Source organism: Aquarana catesbeiana, linkage group LG01 (assembly GCF_042186555.1).
Source record: "Aquarana catesbeiana isolate 2022-GZ linkage group LG01, ASM4218655v1, whole genome shotgun sequence".
Classification (NCBI taxonomy): Eukaryota; Metazoa; Chordata; class Amphibia; order Anura; family Ranidae; genus Aquarana; species Aquarana catesbeiana.
The window spans coordinates 35,895,790-35,916,841 of record NC_133324.1 but is presented as its reverse complement, the minus strand read 5'-3'; the positions used below and the strand labels follow the sequence as shown (position 1 = coordinate 35,916,841).

The window sequence follows — 21,052 nt, the reverse complement described above, 5'->3', positions numbered from 1 at the left end:
CCCACACATGTGGTATTTCTGTACTCAGGAGAAGCAGCAGAATGTATTTTGGGGTGTCATTTCACATATGCCCATGGTAGGTTTGAGCAATATATCATTTCAGTGACAACTTTCTGTACATGTTTTTGTTATTTTTCAATTGCTTGTGACAAATAAAATAAAATATTCAATGTGCTCAACATGCCTCTCAGCAAATTTCTTGGGGTGTCTACTTTCCAAAATGGGGTTTTGTACTGCCCTTCCATTATAGCAACTCAAGAAATTAGATAGGCAGTCATGACTGAATGCATTTTGGCCTCAATATATGACTAAAATTGAGTTAATTGCATTTTTTTATAACAAAAAGTAGAAAATATAGCTTTTTTTCAAAATGTTCTGCCTTTTTTCATTTATATCACAAAGAAAACGCAGAGGTGATCAAATACCACCAAAAGAAAGCAATGCATGACCGTGCAATTACCAGTTAAAGCAGCTCAGTGCCAAATTGTAAAAAATGCTCTGGCCATTAATCCTTCCTGGACTGAAGTGGTTAAATCCTTCCGGGGCTTTAGTAGCTTTAACAGGACAGCATTCTGTGTACCTCTATATGGAACCTGATCCCTCAATCTTTCTAACAAAATGGTTTGATATTTAACAATCAATATAGGCTGTTTTGGGCTGGTGTGTGTGTTTAGACTTTGGTCCTTTTAAGGGCCCCCAGCCTCTGCAATGTGCAGATAGCACAGTGGATCCCCTATTAAGTTTATCTATGGAAATCTGGTTCTGTCTGGCCTTCATAAATGATCTTTGTAACCCATCAGGGACAACCCTCTCTCTACTCTCACCTAGGTGATATTCCTTGTAGCCATCACCTCTGCCAAGCAAGTATCAATATTTTTTTTACTGCAGAGCTTCCCATTCTTATGGCTCTTGTTTCAGGAGGGTGGAATTTTGGTGTTTGCATTCCTTTTCCAGTATATTGATTAATATTTTGTGATGATACGGCCTCTCTTTTATGCTGAACTGATTTTTTTTTTTTTTTGCAGTAGGGCTTCTCAGCTGATTTTTTATATACAACAAATGCTCTATGACCAACTTATCCATTGAAGAGGTCAGACTTATAAGGTGAGTAAATGATGGATTGGGGAGGTCATGAAGAGATTGCTTGAAGATTTTCACGTTGCACATGATTTAAGGGAATTTGCCCGTTTTGCACATTCTTTGTCACTTTTATTGTTTGATTAATTTTTATATGCTTAATAATTGGGGATCAATGTATTCATCTTACATGGTTTGGGAATTAATTATTTGCACATTTAATAGGTTTTATGTAAGAGTGATTATATTTACTTGCGAAATATTAATTAATAATACACAATATTTATGGGCTTTATTAATATATATTTTTTTATTTTTATGCAGCGTTGTTCTTAGTGTGTATGATTTGAATACTTATAGGAAGGGACTGGGGGGAATGTAATTTCCTAATCTGTTTAGCTTTTTCTTTGACACGTCTGACTAGAAGATCTTGGAGATGGCATAAATGCCCTATTATGGGGCCCTTATCAGTAAGAACATTGATTTCAAAACATATTAAGCTAACATAATTCTAATGTTTAATGTCTTCTTCAGAATACATCTTATGATTGACCAATGAGTACCTGGAACCTGTTTTTGGCTTTAAAAGCTTTCATATCAGGTTCTAGCAAAGGTCTGGGTTAGGAGTGTTGTCTCTGCAGCATTGTATGGGGAAGCCAAAAACTACCGCATGTCAGCAGTTTACAGACATTTATACAAGGAGACAGATTTTTTATTAGGTCCTATAAAGAACATATTCTTTAAAATGAACTCAACTTATCATTTAAAATGTGAACTTCCTGAGAACAGGCTCTCATCAACTTTAACAAATATAATTTTTTTAAATACACCAGCTAAATTTATTTATTAATATAGTGAATACATCTACATACAATATATTTAAAGTGACCCTGACACTAAAAATACATTACAAGCAATTATAAAAGCACATGTTAACTATTTATCTTCTGGAAAGGTGGTGAGTGAAATCTTCCCTCTCTTGAAGAGTGATGGGTATCTCTGATATCAGACACATTAGGATGATTTAGATAATTTGTCCTCCTCTGGTCACTGTGGTTACTCCTCACTAAGTGACTACATTGTTCTGCAGTGATGTAACGGCTGGTGGGAGGAACCACTACTCCCAGCATGAGACAAGGTTTCCAACAAACCCAAAGTGTGCGATACACAGCAAAAATTAGATTTACCATCCATTGGAGAGGTGAGTATTAAGTGTATATATTTAACAGTGTTCATTCTCAATACACTAGGAAAATACTAAAATTACCAATGATGGAGATAATGCTATAACTACTGGTAATCCAGCTCCTTACATATTAGCGGATAATTGTTTTTGTATTCAGATCAGGTCTGATCAGAATTATGTAACATTTAGGGAAAAATATACAGCCAAGAAGTCCAGAACTTGAGGCCATTATAGCAAAGGACTCCACAGCCACCATGTATTTTCCTCTGGTGCTCAGATAGGCCGGGATCATGGCAATCCAGACACTGCAGAACACCAGCATGCTAAAGGTGATATACTTGGCCTCATTAAAACTGTCTGGTAATGTCCTGGCTAAAAAAGCTATAATGAAACTCACAGCTGCTAGAAGCCCCATATATCCCAAGACAGAGTAGAAGCCAATAATTGAACCCTCATTACACTGAATGATGATCTTCCCCTGATAAGAGTGAGTGTCCCGATCCTGGAAGGGGGCAGAAATAGACAACCAAGTGACACAGATTATGACTTGAACCAGTGAGAAGACACAAATGATAGAAATGGGCAGTTTGGCTCCCATCCATTTCCTCCAGAGGCTCCCAGGTTTGGTGGCCTTAAAAGCAATACACACCATGATACTTTTGGCAAGTAGAGTCGAGATGGCAACTGAGAAGATTACACCAAAAGAGGTTACACGCAGCATACAGGTTACATCTACTGGATGGCCGAGGAACAAGAAGACACAGAGGAAGCTCAGCATGATGGAGACCAGGAGAAGATAGCTCAGGTTCCGGTTATTAGCTTTAACAATGGGGGTGTCCCGGTAATGTATAAATTTCCCCAATATGAAGCCAGTAAGAAGACAACAGAGGATGGAGACAGCTAAAAATACTGCAACAATGGTATCATCAGTGTAGGAGAGAAATTCCATCAATTTTGGAACACACCGATCATTCTTCTCATTTGGCCATTCTTCATCTGAACATTTCATGCAGTTTTCACTGTCTGCAGGAAGAACAATAAAACCACAATGAAAATCGGGGTCAGAGCTTCTGAGAAAATGAATTGTCTTGTGTTGTCTCACAGCTGGCAATGGGATTTCTATCAGTGCATTGTGGGGAAGCAAAAGAGAATATAATAAATATAATATACTGTAAATATAATACAAAGATAAATATAATAAAAATATAAATTATAATCTAATATGTGACCTAAATATATAATTTATTGGTGTATTGGCACACTCCTGTGATGCCTGTGTCCCTTGGACACAGCGCATCACTGATCGGCACATGGGCCCTATGATTAGTCTTTCTGATTGGCCTGTTAATTAACTATAGCTCTGCCTGCCACCAAAGCTGAATACACCTCTGCCTGATGCATATACTGAATGAATGAGTGACTTTCATAGCGCTACCTATGCAAACTGAATTGCCTCAGGGCGCTTTTGCCGCTGGTGTCCATCTGCGGTATAGCACGGTCTTTTACCTATGGTGTCCCGACGCGCTTACAAACACATACACATACAAAATACACATACTGACCATGGTCTTTTTATGGATCATGTTCCTGCCTGCTGCCTGGACCAATACTTTGCTGTGTTGACCATGCCTCTGCCTGCTACCTGTACTGACCCTGGCCTGTTTATGGATCATGTTCCTGCCTGCTGCCTGGAGGCCAGCCTGCTGCTGCAATAACCCTGGATTGTTTATGGACCATTTTCCTGCCCACTTCCTGGATGTTAGCCTGCAGTCTGTACTGACTTTGGCCTGTTTATAGACCATGTTCTTACGAGACACCAGTCCCACTCATCCTCTGCCAAAAACCGCACTAATAAAACCATAAAAGGTTGATTTTATTTCCAAAATGTGGTTATTTTGTGGGTGTTTCCATTGTCCTGGTGCTCCATGGTCTCAAAAAATGTGATAGGTAGTCAGGCAATTAGATTTGTAATGTATGCCCCTAAAACACCTATAGGTGCTCATTCAATGATGGTCTCTCTTTTAGGGTTACCGCCTCATCCCTTTAAACTCAAACACATATGAATTCCACAGATTCTGTGGCTGTTTAAGATGGTAATTAAACTCACTTGGTGCCTTATCTGCATTAAATTAGCCTCAGAACCTGTGGAATTCATATGTGTTCAGGTTTAAACGGATGATGTGGCAACCCTACTCTCTATGTGGATAGGCTGTGAAAAAGTCTCACACATTTGGTATTGCCATACTCAGGAGAAGTAGAAGAATGTATTTTCGGGTGTAATTGTTATTATGTAAATGCTGTTTGTTAGAAATAACTTCCTAGATGGACAACTTTGTGTAAAAAAAATAAGTTTTAATTTTGTTTCCACGTTTTTCATGAACTTGGAAAAAACAAAATATTCATAAGGCTCATTATTTGTTGTTTGAAATAGGGTAGTCAGGAAATTATATGCGTAATTTATGCCCCTAGAAATGGCTTGTGATGCAAACATCTTTTTACAATATTTGCTGTCAGTTTTTTAAATAAAATCCTATTTGGAAACTTTTTACACTATGAGGATCTTTGGTTCTCGTTTTTTCCTGTTCACATTTTAAGGAATTTTTACCACCGGAAATGGTCATGATTGTGAGGAGAGAGCATGAGGACGGGTCGGTTGTTTTTTCTCCCCTTTCCCAGTCATGGAGACCATTAAGCTCATTTGACTCCTCCTGCTCTTCCTGCAACTGGGAACCTGCCATTGTGGTACAGCACATTCTACAAATTCACAGAAGGGAGAGACTTCACCAGACATAAAGGCAGGAGTTGTAAAGCCAGCAATTTGGATAAGCTGAAATTTAGATGATGGGCATGTAGGTGACAGGGATTATATATATTTTTTTGCACTGCAGCTGCTGGGGTAGAGAAATTTGCCTGCTTTTCTCTATACAACTGATGGTGAGCTGCTGGCAAACATGTTGCAAGGATCTTTGACACCCTTTGCTATAGCATCACCCCTTTTAGTGGAGGCTGATGAAGAAAATTGGTGGAGTTCTTTTGATCCTATTAGTACCACAGGCAGCTGCAGTATTTACAAGTTAGTGTAGAGCGTTCTCTGCACAGTGTGCACCTAAAGCTAACTGAAGAAAATTAGTGGTGTTCTTTTGATCCTATTAGTACCGCAGGCAGCTGTAGTATTTACAAGTTAGTGTAGTGTGTCCTCTGCACAGTGTGCACCTAAATCTACCTGGAGAAAATTAGTGGTGCTCTTACGATCCTATTAGTACAGTACCACAGGCAGCTGCAGTATTTACAAATTAGTGTAGTGCGTCCTCTACACAGTGTGCACCTAAAGCTACCTGAAGAAAATTTGTGGTGTTCTTCTGATCCTATTAGAATCACAGGCAGCTGTAGTATTTATAAGTTAGTATAGTGCGTCCTCTGCACAGTGTGCACCTAAAGCTACCAGAGGAAAATTAGTGGTGTTCTTCTGATCCTATTAGTACCGTACCGCAGGCAGCTGCAGTATTTACAAGTTGGTATAGTGCATCCTCTGCACAGTGTGCACCTAAACCTATCTGAAGAAAATTAGTGGTGATCTTCTGATCCTATTAGTATCGCAGGCAGCTGTAGTTTTTACAAGTTAGTGTAGTGCGTCCCCTGCACAGTGTGCACCTAAATCTACCTGGAGAAAATTAGTGGTGCTCTTCCGATCCTATTAGTACAGTACCACAGGCAGCCGCAGTATTTACAAATTAGTGTAGTGCGTCCTCTACACAGTGTGCACCTAAAGCTACCTGAAGAAAATTGGTGGTGTTCTTCTGATCCTATTAGTACTGCAGGCAGCTGTAGTATTTAAAAGTTAGTGTAGTGCATCCTGTGCACAGTGTCCACCTAAAGCTACCAGAAGAAAATTAGTAGTGTTCTTCTGATCTTATTAGTATCGCAGGCAGCTGTAGTATTTACAAGTTAGTGCAATGTGTCCTCTGCACAGTGTGTACCTAAAGCTACCTGAAGAAAATTGGTTGTGTTCTTCTGATCCAATTAGTACAGTACTGGAGGCAGCCGCAGTATTTACAAGTTAGTGTAGAGCGTCCTCTGCACAGTGTGCACCTAAAGCTACCAGAAGAAAATTGGTGGTGTTCTTCTGATCCTATTAGTACCACAGGCAATTGTAGTATTTACAAGTTAGTGTAGTGCGTCCTCTGCACAGTATGCACCTAAAGCTACCAGAAGAAAATTGGTGGTGTTCTTCTGATCTTATTAGTATCGCAGGCAGCTGTAGTATATACAAGTTAGTGTAGTGCGTCCTCTGCACAGTGTGCACCTAAAGCTAACTGAAGAATATTGGTGGTGCTCTTCTGAACCTATTAGTACCGCAGGCAGCTGCAGTATTTACAAGTTAGTGTAGTGCATCCTCTGCACAGTGTGCACCTAAAGGTACCTGAAGAAAATTGGTGGTGTTCTTCTGATCCAATTAGTACAGTACCGGAGGCAGCCGCAGTATTTACAAGTTAGTGTAGAGCGTCCTCTGCACAGTGTGCACCTAAAGCTACCTGAAGAGAATTGGTGGTGTTCTTCTGATCCTATTAATATCGCAGGCAGCTGTGGTATGTACAATTTAGTGTAGTGCTTCCTCTGCACAGTGTGCACCTAAAGCTACCTGAAGAAAATGAGTGGTTTTCTTCTGATCCTATTAGTACAGTACCGCAGGCAGCTGCAGTATTTACAAGTTAGTATAGTGCATCCTCTGCACAGTGTGCACCTAAAGCTATCTGAAGAAAATTAGTGATGTTCTTCTGATCCTATTAGTATCGCAGGCAGCTGTAGTTTTTACAAGTTAACGTAGTGCGTCCTCTGCACAGTGTGCACCTAAAGCTACCTGAAGAAAATTGCTGGTGTTCTTCTGATCCTATTAGTACAGTACCGCAATCAGCTGCAGTATTTACAAGTTAGTGTAGTGCGTCCTCTGCACAGTGTGCACCTAAAGCTACCTGAAGAAATTTGGTGGTGTTCTTCTGATCCTATTAGTACCGTAGCGCAGGCAGCTGCAGTATTTACAAGTTGGTATAGTGCATCCTCTGCACAGTCTGCACCTAAACCTATCTGAAGAAAATTAGTGGTGTTCTTCTGATCTTATTAGTATCGCAGGCAACTGTAGTTTTTACAAGTTAGCGTAGTGCATCCTCTGCACAGTGTGCACCTAAAGCTACCTGAAGAAAATTAGTGGTGTTCTACTGATCCTATTAGTAAAGTACTGCAGGCAGCTACAGTATTTACAAGTTAGTGTAGTGCGTCCTTTGCACAGTGTGCACATACACTAACCTAACTGAAGAAAATTGCTAGTGTTCTTCTGATCCTATTAGTATCTCAGGCAGCTGTGGTATTTACAAGTTAGTGTAGTGCTTCCTCTACACGGTGTGCACCTAAAGCTACCTGAAGAAAATTGTTGGTGTTCTTCTGATCCTAGTAGTACCGTACCGCAGCCAGCTGCAGTATTTACAAGTTGGTATAGTGCATCCTCTGCACAGTGTGCAACAAAAACCTATCTGAAGAAAATTAGTGGTGTTCTTCTAATCCTATTAGTATCACAGGCAGCTGTAGTTTTTACAAGTTAGCGTAGTGCATCCTCTGCACAGTGTGCACCTAAAGCTACCTGAAGAAAATTAGTGGCGTTCTACTGATCCTATTAGTACAGTACCGCAGGCAGCTGCAGTATTTACAAGTTAGTGTAGTGCGTCCTCTGCAAAGTGTGCACCTAAAGTTATCTAAAGAAAATTAGTGGTGTTCTTCTGATCCTATTAGTATCGCAGGCAGCTGTGGTATTTACAAGTTAGTGCAATGCGTCCTCTGCACAGTGTGTACCTAAAGCTACCTGAAGAAAATTGGTTGTGTTCTTCTGATCCAATTAGTACAGTAACGCAGGCAGCTGCAGTATTTACAAGTTAGTATAGTGCATCCTCTGCACAGTGTGCACCTAAACCTATCTGAAGAAAATTGGTGGTGTTCTTCTGATCCTATTAGTATCGCAGGCAGCTGTAGTTTTTACAAGTTAGCGTAGTGCGTCCTCTGCACAGTGTGCATCTAAAGCTACCTGAAGAAAATTGCTGGTGTTCTTCTGATCCTATTAGTACAGTACCGCAATCAGCTGCAGTATTTACAAGTTAATGTAGTGCTTCCTCTGCACAGTGTGCACCTAAAGCTACCTGAAGAAATTTGGTGGTGTTCTTCTGATCCTATTAGTACCGTAGCGCAGGCAGCTGCAGTATTTACAAGTTGGTATAGTGCATCCTCTGCACAGTCTGCACCTAAACCTATCTGAAGAAAATTAGTGGTGTTCTTCTGATCTTATTAGTATCGCAGGCAACTGTAGTTTTTACAAGTTAGTGTATTGCATCCTCTGCACAGTGTGCACCTAAATCTACCTGGAGAAAATTAGTGGTGCTCTTCCGATTCTATTAGTACAGTACCACAAGCAGCTGCAGTATTTACAAATTAGTGTAGTGCGTCATCTACACAGTGTGCACCTAAAACTACCAGAAGAAAATTAGTGGTGTTCTTCTGATCTTATTAGTATCGCAGGCAGCTGTACTATTTACAAGTTAGTGTAGTGCGTTCTCTGCACAGTGTGTACCTAAAGCTACCTGAAGAAAATTGGTGGTGTTCCTCTGATCCAATTAGTACAGTACCGGAGGCAGCCGCAGTATTTACAAGTTAGTGTAGAGCGTCCTCTGCACAGTGTGCATCTAAAGCTACCTGAAGAAAATTGGTGGTGTTCTTCTGATCCTATTAGTACCGCAGGCAACTGTAGTATTTACAAGTTAGTATAGTGCATCCTCTGCACAGTGTGCACCTAAAGCTACCAGAAGAAAATTGGTGGTGTTCTTCTGATCTTATTAGTATTGCAGGCAGCTGTAGTATTTACAAGTTAGTATAGTGCGTCCTCTGAACAGTGTGCACCTAAAGCTACCTGAAGAAAATTGGTGGTGCTCTTCTGATCCTATTAGTAACGCATGCAGCTGCAGTATTTACAAGTTAGTGTAGTGCGTCCTCTGCACAATGTGCACCTAAAGGTACCTGAAGAAAATTGGTGGTGTTCTTCTGATCCTATTAGTACTGCAGGCAGCTGTAGTATTTGCAAGTTAGTGAACTGTGTCCTCTGCACAGTGTGCACTTAAAGCTACCTGAAGAAAATTGGTGGTGTTCTTCTGATCTTATTAGTATTGCAGGCAGCTGTGGTATTTACAAGTTAGTGTAGTGCTTCCTTTGCACAGTGTGCACCTAAAGCTACCTGAAGAAAATTAGTGGTGTTCTTCTGATCCTATTAGTATCGCAGGCAGCTGTAGTTTTTACAAGTTAGCGTAGTGCGTCCTCTGCACAGTGTGCATCTAAAGCTACCTGAAGAAAATTGCTAGTGTTCTTCTGATCCTATTAGTACAGTACCACAATCAGCTGCAGTATTTACAAGTTATTGTAGTGCTTCCTCTGCACAGTGTGCACCTAAAGCTACCAGAAGAAATTTGGTGGTGTTCTTCTGATCCTATTAGTACCGTAGCGCAGGCAGCTGCAGTAGTTACAAATTGGTATAGTGCGTCCTCTGCACAGTGTGCACCTAAACCTATCTGAAGAAAATTAGTGGTGTTCTTCTGATCCTATTAGTATCGCAGGCAACTGTAGTTTTTACAAGTTAGTGTTTTGCGTCCTCTGCACAGTGTGCACCTAAATCTACCTGGAGAAAATTAGTAGTGCTCTTCCGATTCTATTAGTACAGTACCACAGGCAGCTGCAGTATTTACAAATTAGTGTAGTGCGTCCTCTACACAGTGTGCACCTAAAGCTACCAGAAGAAAATTGGTGGTGTTCTTCTGATCTTATTAGTATCGCAGGCAGCTGTACTATTTACAAGTTAGAGTAGAGCGTCCTCTGCACAGTGTGCATCTAAAGCTACCTGAAGAAAATTGGTGGTGTTCTTCTGATCCTATTAGTACTGCAGGCAGCTGTAGTATTTACAAGTTAGTATAGAGCATCCTCTGCACAGTGTGCACCTAAAGCTACCAGAAGAAAATTGGTGGTGTTCTTCTGATCTTATTACTATCGCAGGCAGCTGTAGTATTTACAAGTTAGTGTAGTGCATCCTCTGCACAGTGTGCAACTAAAGCTTCCTGAAGAAAATTGGTTGTGCTCTTCTGAACCTATTAGTACCGCAGTCAGCTGTAGTATTTACAAGTTAGTGTAGTGCTTCCTCTGCACAGTGTGCACCTAAACCTACCTGAAGAAAATTAGTGGTGTTCTTCTGATCCTATTAGTACCGTACCGCAGGCAGCTGCAGTATTTACAAGTTGGTATAGTGCATCCTCTGCACAGTGTGCACCTAAACCTATCTGAAGAAAATTAGTGGTGTTCTTCTGATCCTATTAGTATCGCAGGCAGCTGTAGTTTTTACAAGTTAACGTAGTGCGTCCTCTGCACAGTGTGCACCTAAAGCTACCAGAAGAAAATTAGTGGTGTTCTACTGATCCTATTAGTATAGTACCACAGGCAGCTGCAGTATTTACAAGTTAGTGTAGTGTGCCCTCTGCACAGTGTGAACCTAAAGTTATCTGAAGAAAATTAGTGGTGTTCTTCTGATCCTGTTAGTACAGTACCACAGGGAGCTGCAGTATTTACAAGTTAGTGTAGTGCGTCCTCTGCACAGTGTGCACCTAAAGCTACCTGAAGAAAATTGGTGGTGTTCTTCTGATCCTATTAGTACCGCAGGCATCTGTAGTATTTACAAGTTAGTGTAGTGTGTCCTCTGCACAGAGTGCACGTAAAGCTATCTGAAGAAAATTAGTGGTGTTCTTCTGATCCTATTAGTATCGCAGACAGCTGTAGTTTTTACAAGTTAGTGTAGTGCGTCCTCTGCACAGTGTGCACCTAACGCTACCTGAAGAAAATTGCTGGTGTTCTTCTGATCCTATTAGTACAGTACCGCAATCAGCTGCAGTATTTACAGTTAGTGTAGTGCGTCCTCTGCACAGTGTGCACCTAAAGCTATCTGGAGAAAATTGGTGGTGTTCTTCTGATCTTATTAGTATCGCAGGCAGCTGTAGTATTTACAAGTTAGTGTAGTGCGTCCTCTGCACAGTGTGCACCTAAAGCTAGCAGAAGAAAATTGGTGGTGTTCTTCTGATCTTATTAGTATCGCAGGCAGCTGTAGTAAATACAAGTTAGTGTAGTGCATCCTCTGCACGGTGTGTACCTAAAGCTATCAGAAGAAAATTGGTGGTGTTCTTCTGACTCAATTAGTACAGTACCGGAGGCAACTGCAGTATTTACAAGTTAGTGTAGAGCGTCCTCTGCACAGTGTGCACCTAAAGCTACCTGAAGAAAATTGCTGGTGTTCTTCTGATCCTATTAGTATCGCAGGCAGCTGTGGTATTTACAAGTTAGTGTAGTGCTTCCTCTGCACAGTGTGCACCTAAAGCTACCTGAAGAAAATTGCTGGTGTTCTGCTGATCCTATTAGTACAGTACCGCAATCAGCTGCAGTAATTACAGTTAGTGTAGTGCGTCCTCTGCACAGTGTGCACCTAAAGCTACCTGAAGAAAATTGGTGGTGCTCTTCTGAACCTATTAGTGCCACAGGCAGCTGCAGTATTTACAGTTAGTGTAGTGCGTCCTCTGCACAGTGTGCACCTAAAGCTACCTGGAGAAAATTGGTGGTGTTCTTCTGATCTTATTAGTATCGCAGGCAGCTGTAGTATTTACAAGTTAGTGTAGTGCGTCCTCTGCACAGTGTGCACCTAAAGCTACCTGAAGAAAATTGGTGGTGCTCTTCTGAACCTATTAGTACCGCAGGCAGCTGCAGTATTTACAAGTTAGTGTAGTGCGTCCTCTGCACAGTTTGCACCTAAAGGTACCTGAAGAAAATTGGTGGTGTTCTTCTGATGCTATTAGTACAGTACCGCAGGCAGCTGCAGTATTTACAAGTTAGTATAGTGCATCCTCTGCACAGTGTGCACCTAAAGCTATCTGAAGAAAATTAGTGGTATTCTTCTGATCCTATTAGTATCGCAGGCAGCTGTAGTTTTTACAAGTTAGCGTAGTGCGTCCTCTGCACAGTGTGCACCTAAATCTACCTGAAGAAAATTCCTGGTGTTCTTCTGATCCTATTAGTACAGTACCACAATCAGCTGCAGTTTTTACAAGTTAGCATAGTGCGTCCTCTGCACAGTGTGCACCTAAAGCTACCTGAAGAAAATTGCTGGTGTTCTTCTGATCCTATTAGTACTTTACCGCAATCAGCTGCAGTATTTACAAGTTAGTACAGTGTGTCCTCTGCACAGTGTGCACCTAAAGCTACCTGAAGAGAATTTGTGGTGTTCTTCTGATCCTATAAGTACAGTACCGCAGACAGCTACAGTATTTACAAGTTAGTGTAGTGCGTCCTCTGCACAGTGTGCACCTAAGTCTACCTGGAGAAAATTGGTGGTGTTCTTCAGAACCTATTAGTACCACAGGCAGCTGCAGTATTTACAAGTTAGTTTAGTGTGTCCTCTGCACAGTGCGCACTTAAAGCTACCTGAAGAAAAATGTGGAGTTATTCTAATCCTATTAGTACTACAGGCAGGGCAGCTGCAGTATTTACAGTTAGTGTAGTGCATCCTCTGCACCGTGTGCACCTAAAGCTACCTGGAGAAAATCAGTGGTGTTCTTCTGAACCTTTTAGTACCGCAGGCAGTTGCAGTATTTGCAAGTTAGTTTAGTGTGTCCTCGGCACAGTGCGCACCTAAAGGTACCTGAAGAAAATTGGTAGTGTTCTTCTGATCCTATTAGTACTGCAAGCACCTGTAGTATTTACAAGATACTGTAGTGCGTCCTCCGCGCAGTGTGCACCTAGAGCTACCTGAAGAAAATTGCCGGTGTTCTTCAGATCCTATTAGTACAGTACCGCAGTCAGCTGCAGTATTTACAAGTTAGTGTAGTGCATCCTCTGCACAGTGTGCATCTAAAGCTACCTGAAGAAAATTGGTGGTGTTCTTCTGATCCTATAAGTACAGTACCGCAGGCAGCTGCAGAATTTACAAGTTAGTGTAGTGCGTTCTTTGCACAGTGTGCACCTAAAGCTACCTGAAGAAAACTGGTGGTGTTCTTCTGATCCTATTAGTACCGCAGGCAGCTGTAGTATTTAGTAGTTAGTGTAGTGCATCCTCTGCACAGTGTGCACCTAAAGCTACCTAAAGACAATTGCTTTTGTTCTGCTCCTATAAATACCACAGGCAGACAGCTACAGAATTTACAGTTAGTGTACTGTGTCCTCTGCACAGTGTACACCTAAAGCTACCTGAAGAAAATTGGTGGTGTTCTTCTGATCCTATTAGTACAGTACCGCAGGCAGCTGCAGTATTTACAGTTAGTGTAGTGCATCCTCTGCACAGTGTGCACCTAAAGCTACCTGGAGAAAATTGGTGGTGTTCTTCTGATCTTATTAGTATCGCAGGCAGCTGTAGTATTTAGAAGTTAGTGTACTGCGTCCTCTACACAGTGTGCACCTAAAGCTACCTGAAGAAAATTGGTGGCGTTCTTCTGAACCTATTAGTACTGCAGGCAGCTACAGTATTTACAAGTTAGCGTAGAGTGTTCTCTGCACAGTGTGCACCTAAAGCTACCTGTTGAAAATTAGTGGTGTTCTTCTGATCCTATTAGTACCGCAGGCAGCTGCACTATTTACAAGTTAGTGTAGTGCTTTCTTTGCACAGATTTCAGCTAAAGCTACCTGAAGAAAATTAGTGGTGTTCTTCTGATCCTATTAGAACAGTACCGAAGGCAGCTGCAGTATTTACAAGTTAGTGTAGTGTGTCCTCCGCACAGTGTGCACCTAAAGCTACCTGAAGAAAATTAGTGGTGTTCTTCTGATCCTATTAGTACAGCACCGGAGGCAGCTGCAGTATTTACAAGTTAGTGTAGTGCATCATCTGAACAGTGTGCAAGCTCTGGATTCACATGGTGCAGAGTTACCTTGGTGCAAGATCAGACTTGGACACCTTTCCCACCGAAAATCTTCTATGTTACTGGGTCTTGAGGATGGATCACTGGCCAGAGCTTGCACAGTATGCAATTGTGCTACTGGCTTGTCCTGCTTCCAGCGTTCTTTCGGAACGCACATTCAGTGCTGCAGGTGGCTTTGTATCAGATCACTGGGTGCACCTATCCACCGAATTGGTCGATCGGCTGACCTTCATAAAAATGATTCAGTCTTGGATCACCAGCTACCAAGCACCTGATGCTGATGTAACCGATTGATTTTTTTTTAATGTGAGATCCCTTCAAGACTGCCTATGCTGATGCTGAGTAACTATCCTGTTATGCTGAGTCACAATCCTCTTCCTCCTCAATTTTCATGCTGATAGCTTGTAAGAACATTTTTGGTCCTGGGCACCGCCACCAGTGTCTGAGGCCCAATTTTTCTGGCCCTGTTTAACAGGGGCGTGTAATTACAATTTTTGATGCAATACTTTGCAGCAGGGCTCATTCCTGCTTTCCAACTAGAGTATCTGTGAGGGGTTGCAGTGTTGTGGCACCAGCACCAGTGCCCAAGGCCCAAATTTTCTGCCCCTGTTAAACAGGGGCATATAATTACAATTTTTGGTGCAATACTTTGCAGCAGGGCTCATTCCTGCGCTCCAACTATAGCATCTGTGAGGGGTTGCAGTGTTTTGGCACCAGTGCCTAAGGCCCAATTTTTCTGCCCCTGTTCAACAGGGACATTTAATTAGAATTCTTGATCTAATATTTCACAACAGGGTCCATTCTTGCGCCCACCAAGAGTAACTGTGAGGGCTTACAGTGTTGTGGCAACACAACCACCACCACCAAAGACCCAATTTTTCTGCCCCTGTTCAACAGGTGCATGTAGTTATAATTCTTGATATTATATTTCACAGCAGGGCCCGTTCCAGCGCCCACCAAGGGTAACTGTGGGGACTTACAGTGTTGTGGCACCACTACCACCACCACCAAAGGCCCAATTTTTCTACCACTGTTCAACAATGGCATGTTATTACAATTCTTGATCTAATATTTCACAGCACGGCCCGTTCCTGCGCCCAACAAGAATAACTGTGAGGGCTTACAGTGTTGTGGCAACACCAACACCTAAGGCCCCAATTTCTGCAGAGTATATAGGGCAGGCCCCTACTTTCAAACATCCAACTTACAAACGACTCCTACTTGCAAACATAAGGAGACAGCAGAAAGTGAGATGAAATCTACCCCTAGGAAGGGAAATTCTCTCCTGTAAGAGTTAATATGGGAAAAACGTGTCTCCTCTTCACTGATGCTTTATCACCAATCCTTGTTTCACTAAAAACCCCAAATTTTCAAAAAAGATTTATCATTGGGACAGAAAGTGAGGTGAAATCTTCTAAAGAGGTGCACAGACAGCAAAACAAATGTTACAGTGGGGATAACCCTTCCCTATGTTTTCCAAAAAACTTAAAAATAGATTTTTTGGCTGGAGCTACACTTTAAAAATGTACCAGTTCAAAATTACAAACAGATTCTACTTAACAACAAACCTAAAGTCCCTGTCTTGTTTGCACCGCCTGTATACTGCTTTTCAGAGTATATAGGGCCTGGGGGCCGCACGCCTTTCCTTTTTTTAATTTGGGTGCGGAGTTCCCCTTAATATCCATACAAGACCCAAAGGGCCTGATAATGGACTGGGTGGTGGGGGGTATCCATGCCGTTTGTCTCAATGATTTTCATCCATCCAGTTTTAAATGACTTTTATTCCTTTAAAAATGTCATTTTGTGCAGGGACTGTTCTATGCATGGGAAACACGCACCACCTTACAGGTATACTATAGACACCCCCCAGGTACGATATTTAAAAGAATATTTCACTTTTTTTTTTTCACTTTAAGCATCGTTAAAATCACTACTCCCGAAAAAATGGCCATTTTTTAAAAAAATGTTTGCGTTGATACATGTCCCCTGGGGCAGGACCCTGGTCCTCAAACCCTTTTTAGGACAATAACTTGCATATTAGCCTTTACAATTAACACTTTTGATTTCGACTGTTCGAGTCCAATAGACTTTAATGGGGTTCTAAAGTTTGCGCAAACTTTCGGTCCATTCGCAGGTTCTGGTGCGAACCGAGTGTTCGGCTCATCCCTAGTGAGGATGGACCATATCCATCTTTGCCTTTGACCCCCTCATAGTGGTATGAGAACATCTGCCTCTCCTTGTTGACCTCCCAGACATTATGGGGGGCTTATTTCCCACATTTTATAGATACTAGGAAATGTGTAATTAGATGCACTTTATTCAATGAAAAGTGGTGTTTGACTTACATTCTGACAGAAATTTAAAAACTATAAAACAAATAAATAAAAAAGGGAGAACACCACGTCACAGTCAGAAAATCCATGGCTGGCAATTTAAAAGATAGGGGATGGGCAGGGGATGAAAAAAAGACACAAAAAAAAAATGCAGCAAAAATAAAAAAGGGTATTCAGCACTAAATACAACACTAATTGTAATGTAATGTTGTATTAAACACTGCACTAACACACTACACTGACACACTATACTAACAATAAACAACCACTTTGCACTCGAGAAGAAGTGAACAGTGAACACACTAACTTCTAGTATCAAAACAAGCTCTGCTAAATCTCCATTCCAACACATTACAAGAGCTGGCTTTGGGAAGTTAGCTTTTATAGTGTAGGGTTGGAATTTGTGTACTGAGCCATGATTGAGGAAAGTAATCATCACTTTGTCAAATCAGGACTCTCACAGTGTTAACTGGCAAAGTGGTCAGGTGCAAGGCTTCATTCAATTAGGGCCCTAGAATGCACTGTGAATCACACAGTACATTATGTACGCCGAGCTACCCACAAATTTGGATGTTCGCTCCGAACTTATGCTCGGCTCGAACTGTTCGCCTATCTCTATTTGTATTTTGCGATCATATCTCCTCTGGAGCAATTCTTCTCCAGGGAGAAAAAGTTTAATGCTTTTAGTTGTTCCTCATAATCTAGGCCCTCTAGCCCCCTTATTATCTTTGTTGCCCATCTCTGGACTCTCTTTAGTTTAGGCACATCCTTACTAAAGACTGGTGACCATAGTTGGACAGAATACTCAAGATTTGGCCAAACTAGAATTGTGTAAACTGGTAGAGTTATAGTTTTATCTCTGTAGTAAATACCCTTTTTAATGCACGCTATTAGTCTGCTAGCTTTGCATGCTATTTATGAGCCTGTGATCTAGTAAGACCCCCAGATCCTTTTCCATCCTTGATTCCCCCAGAGGTTCACTCCCTAACAGAGCTCACATTTATATTTTTAGCCCTCAAATGCATTACTGCATATTACTTATTTTGCAATATTGAACCTCATGTGCCATGTACCATAGTTGTCCACCTCTATATTTTATTGAGGTATTTCTTGTAACATTTCTATATTGCCATGAGGTTATTGCCCTACTTAATTTTGTATTGTCAGAAAACACTGAGATGAAACTATTAATACCAACCTCTATATCATTTATGAATAAATTAAACAGAATTGGTCCCAGAACAGAGCCTTGGGGTACCTCACTTACAGCTCCAGATCATTCAAAATGTACGTTATTTATCACCACCCTCCGGAAGTGTTCTTGTTACCAGTTTTCTATCCAGGTGGATACATTATGGTGGATGCCAACAGACCTCAATTTGTAAATTAAAGTGATTGTAAGAGTTCGTTTTTGTTTTCTAAAATAACAAACATATCATACTTACCTCCACTGTGCAGCTTGTTTTGCACGGAGTGGCCCCAAACCTCGTCTTCTGGGGTCCCCCGACAGCTCTTGCAGCTCCTCCCCACATCAGATAACCCCCTAAGAGAAGCACTCTCCCAGGGGGTTACCTTGCGGTCGTGCTCCGGAGTCCAGCATTTGCCTCCATAGACACGAATGCTGGACTCGGCCCCGCCCCCAGTACTTGTGTCATTTGATTTGATTGACAGCAGCGGGAGCCAATGGCTACGCTGCTATCATCCTATCCAATCAAGAGCCAAGACCCCGTGGAGAGAGGGAGATCACATCTCCGCCAACAGAAATACGGGATTTAGGTGAGAAAAATGGAGGGAGGGCACAGGCCTTCCTCTATCCAAATTATAGCTCACCTCTTCATAAAATGTTAATAGGGTGGTCTGGCAAGAATGATAATTCATTCAATCCATGCTGGTTACTACTGATAACATTATTTTTGTCAGCAAATTTCTTATCACCCCCTTCAATAGTTTAAATACTATTGATGTTAGACTGACCGGTCTGTAGTTTCCAGGTATATTTCCTTTTTTTGGGATATTGGTACCAAATTAACTGTTCACCAATCAGCTGGTACTATTCCAATCACAATATGCTGTCCTTAAAAATTAGGAATAATGGTCTGGCTATAACATGGTTAAGTTCTTTGAGGACTCTTGGGTATAAGCCATCTGCTCCTGGAGATTTATTTAAATTAAGTTTTTACAGTCTTTTTTTGGCTCCTGTTAGCCACAAGGGTACATAACTTTGTAAAAACTGAGGAGAAGAATGTTCTTAAAGTATAACTAAAGCCAAAACCTTTTTTTTTTTTGTTTAGTACAGAGTGGAGATGGATTAGAACACCCTCTCTATTTGTCCTCTTAACCACCTCCCACCCGGCCACTGCACATAAACGGCCAGGTGGTCCTTTCTTCTTTCTGAGTGGATGTCCAGGAACATCCTCAGAATGAATGCTCGATCCTGTGATCATTATGATCACAGGATCCAGCCGAAGAGAGATCAGGATATGGGCACTGTGATTGGAACTCCTGATCATGTCTCAATGTAAACAGAAACGCATGTCTCAGTGACAGTTCTCCCCACTGAGCTCAGTGAGAGCTAAGTGCGGGGGGAGGGATATGCAGCTCTGTGACAGCTCTCTGTGTGAGGATGATTTTATAAAGAGAGCTGTCACAGATCCCCCCACAAACAGTACACCAAGCACCACTGATACCCCTGTCCCCATACACGTCAGTGTCCCCATAGAAATCTGTCTGTCCCCCATCACATCTGTACCAGTGCACAAAACATCTGTCTGTCCCCATCACATCTGTGCACTGTGACAGATGTTTTATGGGGACACTGACATGTGTACGGGGACAGGGTTATCAGTGTCCTCACACAGAGAGCTGTCACGGAGCTGCAGATCCCCCCCCCAGCACTGAGCTCTCACTGAGCTCGGTGGGAACACTGTCACAGAGACACGCATCTATGTTTACATTGCGACGGCTATGATTGGACACAGCCATCACATGATCGGGAGGGCCAATCACAGCGCCCATATCCCGATCTTGATGAGCTTCCAGTTTGAGTCGAACGTAAGTTCGACTCGAACATTGGCCGTTCGACCGTTCATCGAATTATGAAAATTATGGGCCATTTGCGCCAAATTCAAATTTGGCACCTCACGGCCCATAATTCACTGCGGCATCGCAGTGCATTGCTGGCTGATGATTGGCCAAGCATGCACTTTGACCCGCATGCTTTTGCCAATCACAGTGCAGTAAGAACGGAGAGCCATAATTGGCCAAAGGCAGGGTGACTTTGGCCAATTATGCCTCAGGGGATTTAGTACACACCCCACACCTGGAAGTTGGCCTTGTGTAGTGTGTTCCGGCGTGCTAAGCGATAGAGAGAGAGAGAGAGACAGAGTCATTTCATTTGAGTTAGCAGGCAGGCGAGTCAGTTAGCAGCAGTCAGTGTATTTAGTATATACCGTATATATCGGCGTATAACACACACTTTTTTCCCCTTAAAATCAGGGGAAAGCCATGGGTGCGTGTTATACGCCGATCCCCGCTATAGCTATGTGAATGTCGGCGATCGCCGCCGACATTCACATAGCGAGTAGTTTTAAATATGGCGCTGCGGAGTTCGGAGGGATTCGGCGGTGCTGAAAGAGCGCCGCCGAAATCACAGAGCCGAGATACACTCAGTCGAGTGTATTCGGCTCTTTCTGGCGCTGCTCACAGTCACGCCCAGTCCCGCCATTGGACCTGTGTTATGTACATCATGGGGCGGAACTGGGCGGGACTGTGAGCGGTGCCGGAAAGAGCCGAATACACTCGACTATGTGTATCTCGGCGGCGTTCGTTCAGTTCCGCCGGCGCCGAGTCCCTCTGAACTCCGCGGCGCCATATTTAAAACTACTAGCATGTGCATGTCGGCGGCGGCGGCGGCAGGTGGTAGGCATGGACACTGGGGACAAGGCTGCACTGGGGACAAGGCTGCACTGACAAGACTGCACTGACAAGGCTGCACTGGGGCAAGGCTGCACTGACAAGACTGCATTGGGGCAAAGCTGCACTGACAAGGCTGCACTGGGGCAAAGCTGCACTGACAAGGCTGCACTGGGGCAAAGCTGCACTGACGAGGCTGCACTGACACTGAAAAGGCTGCAATGACACTAACAAGGCTGCAGATGAACACTGATGAGGCTGCATTGTTGGGCATTTTAATGTAAGTTTCTTTTCCTTAAACTTCCCTCCTAAAAGTTTTTTTCCTTAAAATTCTCTCCTAAACTTGGGGTGCGTGTTATACGCCGGCGCGTGTTATACGCCGATAAATACGGTATATGCATCCTAGGTGTTGTATATACACTGTATTCAGTTTAGCTAGACCCGTTCCTGTTATTCTCTTCCTAATATACTTACAGGCAGGCAGCTGCAGTATTTTCAGTCAGTGTACTGTATCCTGTGCACTGCAGACAATTGCTGGTGTTCTCTTCCTAATAATACCAAAGGCAGGCAGTTGATTC

General features: G+C 42.4%; 1 protein-coding gene across 1 annotated transcript in view; it reads right to left on the bottom strand.

The window, feature by feature from the left end:
- Positions 1-2,393: 2,393 nt before the first annotated feature.
- LOC141140143 (vomeronasal type-2 receptor 26-like) overlaps positions 2,394-21,052 on the bottom strand; it is a 246,799-nt gene continuing 228,140 nt past the window's right edge. The window contains exon 5 of the mRNA XM_073627040.1: positions 2,394-3,286. Within this exon, the coding sequence (XP_073483141.1) occupies positions 2,394-3,286 (893 nt within the window). The remainder of the gene's footprint in view (positions 3,287-21,052) is intronic.